This window comes from Antrostomus carolinensis, unplaced genomic scaffold, assembly GCF_000700745.2.
Source record: "Antrostomus carolinensis isolate BGI_N321 unplaced genomic scaffold, ASM70074v2 scaffold15499, whole genome shotgun sequence".
NCBI lineage: Eukaryota > Metazoa > Chordata > Aves > Caprimulgiformes > Caprimulgidae > Antrostomus > Antrostomus carolinensis.
This window is the reverse complement of record NW_010340763.1, coordinates 15,772-19,631: the sequence shown is the minus strand read 5'-3', so window position 1 is coordinate 19,631 and position 3,860 is coordinate 15,772. Positions and strand designations below refer to the sequence as shown.

General features: G+C 52.0%; 1 protein-coding gene across 1 annotated transcript in view; it reads left to right on the top strand.

Annotated features, from left to right (window-relative positions):
- PLEKHN1 (pleckstrin homology domain containing N1) overlaps positions 1-3,860 on the top strand; it is a gene marked incomplete at both ends in the record, with an annotated part of 19,997 nt that overhangs the window by 397 nt on the left and 15,740 nt on the right. The window contains one exon of the mRNA XM_029087050.1: positions 1,266-1,365. Within this exon, the coding sequence (XP_028942883.1) occupies positions 1,266-1,365 (100 nt within the window). The remainder of the gene's footprint in view (positions 1-1,265; positions 1,366-3,860) is intronic.

The following is a 3,860-nucleotide window of genomic DNA, read 5'->3' as shown; positions in this document are numbered from 1 at the left end:
TTTCACTTATGATTTTTTTTATTCATGACACCCAAAGTTGTGGTGCTGTGTTGTGAAAAAACAACATTCACACTCCTCTTCCTTTGGAGAGAAAACCCCAAATCCCAACACTCTACCCGTGTGGTTTGATCTGTGTTTATAACCCTGAAGGAAGACTTTGGTGCTGGGCTGGCCAGGGTAGCGCTCAGGTACCCCAGCGATGGACGGCTCTCCCAAAATAGATCCTAGCAGGGAATGCAGAGTGAGCTTCACCACACACTGCCTGTCCCCCTGCCCAGTACCTCAGCAGAGCCTTCTCCATCCTGAGCTCTGTCAGGAACCAGAATGGTTCCTCATGAACCCATCAGCCCCATCTCCGTTGGGTTCAGCGGATGTGCTGGGCTTTGAGACAAACCCCATCAACTCTGCTAGGCTGAGGGGTTTCTAATCAAGAGGAGAGGCTGGAATTGTCCCCTTGGTTTCCTGTGCTGCCCTAAGTCAGAAACAAACCCCTATGGGGCTACTGTGGGGTAAAAGAGAAGGGATCATTTGGGGAATTTGGATCCTGGAGTGTTGACATCAGGAGAGGCCAAGCCCCAAAGCACCTCCTGTCCACGCTGACTCCCGGCTTCCCACGCTCCTGCCTCTCCGTGGAGATAAGCCTGGTTTCTGCTAAACTGAATGCTGCAATCTGCTTGAAAGAAAGAGCAACTGCTGGGAAATCCCAACAAAACAGCTCCAGCGCTTCTTAAACACCATCAATAACTGCTCCTTAGTGCTGTGCATGGGAGGAGAAGCTGGGGACCTTGCTGGGAGTGGAAGGGAAGAGAGAGGAAAACCACGAAGATAAAAATAAAGCCTGTGTGTGCATATCTGTCGGTGTACGTGTACACGGGCATCTCCACGCCAGGGGCTTGGGAATAGTCATCAGGACTGGATTTGGTCTTTGTGTTTTGCAATGGAACATCTGGTCCCCGTGGTGATTTGGAGATGCAGATGATTTGGAGACACAGATGAGCTTAGCTGATCGTTTGGTTATGCAAAGACATGTAAAAAAGCAAAGTAACGCCAACAAGTGCAGCACAAACCCCATTACAATTCTCCCAGGGTGTTTATCAGCCCTTTGCTGGGCTGGGATGATTAGAAAGCCCGTGACAAATTGCTTACTTAGCTTCCTGGCTTCCTTATTTCTGGGCAGAATTCACTATGCATCAGCCCAAGATCTGTGTTTGCACGTGTGTTTTATTGGGTTTTTGTTTGTTTGTTTGTTTTTCTCCCTTCTATAGACAAAATGGCAAGAAAAAACTGCCCAGCTTTTTTGGTATAGAAGGAGGGCAGGAGAGAGACACGACCACGGACAAAATCCTACAGTATATTCCAGGAAAGGCAAGTACAAACACGTCCACCCGCCTCCCCACTGCTCCCAGAGATTATTCCCACCCACCCCAAGGCCAGCGCTGTGCATAAGAGGGACGATGGGTCTGGATCAGGGGGTAGCATCAGGTCTGGATCAGAGAGATGGAGCTCACATCTGCAGCCCAGGAAGGAATGATGTGCCCATCCCAGCAGCAGAGCTGGCTGTTTCAATGTCCCCATGCAGGTGTTGAGGTGACCTGCCATCAGCCAAAATGTGTGTGACGGGGTGGGAGGGTAACGCTGAGAGCAAAGCAGGCAGCATGGTGGGAATATCTCACACACCCCTTTGCTCTGGGTTCTTTTGTTTCTGGGTAGCCTGTGAAGGAAGGGAAAATTTGAGGGAGCATTCAAAGGTAGGATGATTCATTCCCACGCTGGAATGAGCCAGAGCAGGCAGCGTATTAGCAATAAGCCCTGGGAAGGTAATCAGGAAGGGCAGGTCTGTCCCAGGCACGTACCAGCCTTGTGGCCATATGGCCCATTTCCCAGCACTGCTCAGGGAAAGCAGGGGTGAAACCCTGAACCCCAGGTTGTTTGCTCGGTTGCTTTGGGTGGGCTGGGGATGTGGACTGAGCTTTGGGGTCTGTTGGGCTGTAGTGTGCAAGCTTTGCTCACACTGCATGGCAAATAGGCTCTGGGGATATGCAGGAAAGGGAAACTGAGGCAGAGACAGTTAGAGAGAATTTTAGAGAAGGTCAGCAGCAGGGTGTTATCTCTTGGGTTTCAAGCTGCTCGTTAAGTGTGTTTCACTGGTGATGAGGTGCTTGGCATATTGCAGGACCCAGTTTTGAGCAGCCCTGCTAATGTACTGTGGGTTGCTGCAGAAATTCAAACATCTGCTCCCCACGAGCAGGGACTCACAGCCTCTTTCCATTCACCTGCTCCCAGGTTGGCCCTTTCCAACCCAAAGGACCTTGGCTTTTCCTCATGTGAACCTGAGAAGGGAGCAGGACTGGGATCTAACTCCTGGTTTGTAAGGTGGCCATGAGTGAGTGCTGCCTTACCTCTTGGGGAATGTGTCCTCAACTGTACTGGTGGGAAGCACAGCAGAACTGGGACTGTTGCACAGTCCTGCTTGTTATTTGTGAATGAGGGTGATGGGCACGTGGTGTGGGCATGGTTCCCTGTGGAACTCATCTGGCATCCAGGTTGGGCAGCACTTGATGGGTTCAGGCTCTAGACAGATCCTGGACACTTCCCCTGGGGAAACAGGGAGAGCTGTCACCTTAGCAGATCCTGGAAAATGAATCCTGCAAGCTGACAGAACAAAGGTCACCAAGAGAGTATTCATTCAGGAGAACAAGAGAGTGTGGGATCTCTTCAGGGAAGGAAGGAGGGTGGAGCAGTTGTTTAGATGTTACCCTCGCCTGGGGCAGATGGGATTCAAACTCCCTGCTCAGCCACAAGCTTCTTGTGTGGCCTGGAGAAAGCCTTGGCTTAGTCCCTTTCCCACTCCCGTCTTTTCAGGAGAAACACCTCTGGGAGTGGGAGGTGACCAGGCACTGCAGGGCCAGGTTAAAGAGGAGCGACCAGCATGGGACTCAGAGGAGATGGGGTCACCAAACCGCTGGGCATGGCAGGCAGTTTGGGACTGGGACAAGTGACATCCCTGGAAACCACAGAATCACAGAATTGCCTAGATGGGACAAAACCTTTAAGATCATCAAGTCCAATCATTAACCCAACACTGACAAGTCCTCTACTTGTGCAAGCCCCCTCAGGACCCTGCCACCGGCAGCTGGCACACAAAGCCAGCGCCTTTTGCTCCTGCCCTGTTTCCCACACTTCCCAGTTACAGCTTCTGTGAAACCAAAGCAGAAGTGAGGGGGGAAGGATGTGTCAGAAGAGTTGTGCTTCTCATTTGCTTCTTTTATCATTAAACAGCAGCTTTCGGAGCCCCAGGGCAGCAGCCTTGCAAGGCTGAGCTCTTCCTGCTGCCAGGCTTGGTGATTCAGCTGGGAGTCACTGGGGTCTGCAGGGGCTGAGGTTAATTATTAACTTGCTCTACCTGTAGGATGAGGCATCGGAAACAGAGCGAGAGAACATGTCAGGGCACTTGCACTGCCAGAGACCCGCTGCTTCACCAAACCCTGAGAGAAACCAGGTTTCCAGGGATCTGTTCTGCCTCAAAGCCAGTGGGATGGCTGAGCTGATGGGAACAGGGCTGATCAGGATGGGGCTGGAGAGGAGAGTGCTTCCAGCAGCATAGCCCAGCCAGGGGAGTAACGAGCAGGCTGGGGAGGGTTTCAGAGGGATGACAAGTGCTGGTTCCTGTTCATTTTGGCTGTACACTGAAGCATCCCCAGGGTTTTGGGGGGTGGTCCAACCAGGGAGGTAAGTGATGCTCATGTAGGAGGCTGTGACAGCTCTGGTCCCCGACCCTCATGGGATTCCAGTGCTGCTTTTTGGGCAATGGCCAGATGCAGGCCATGTTGGTGGCCATAAACCTGTGTTAGAGAGGCAGG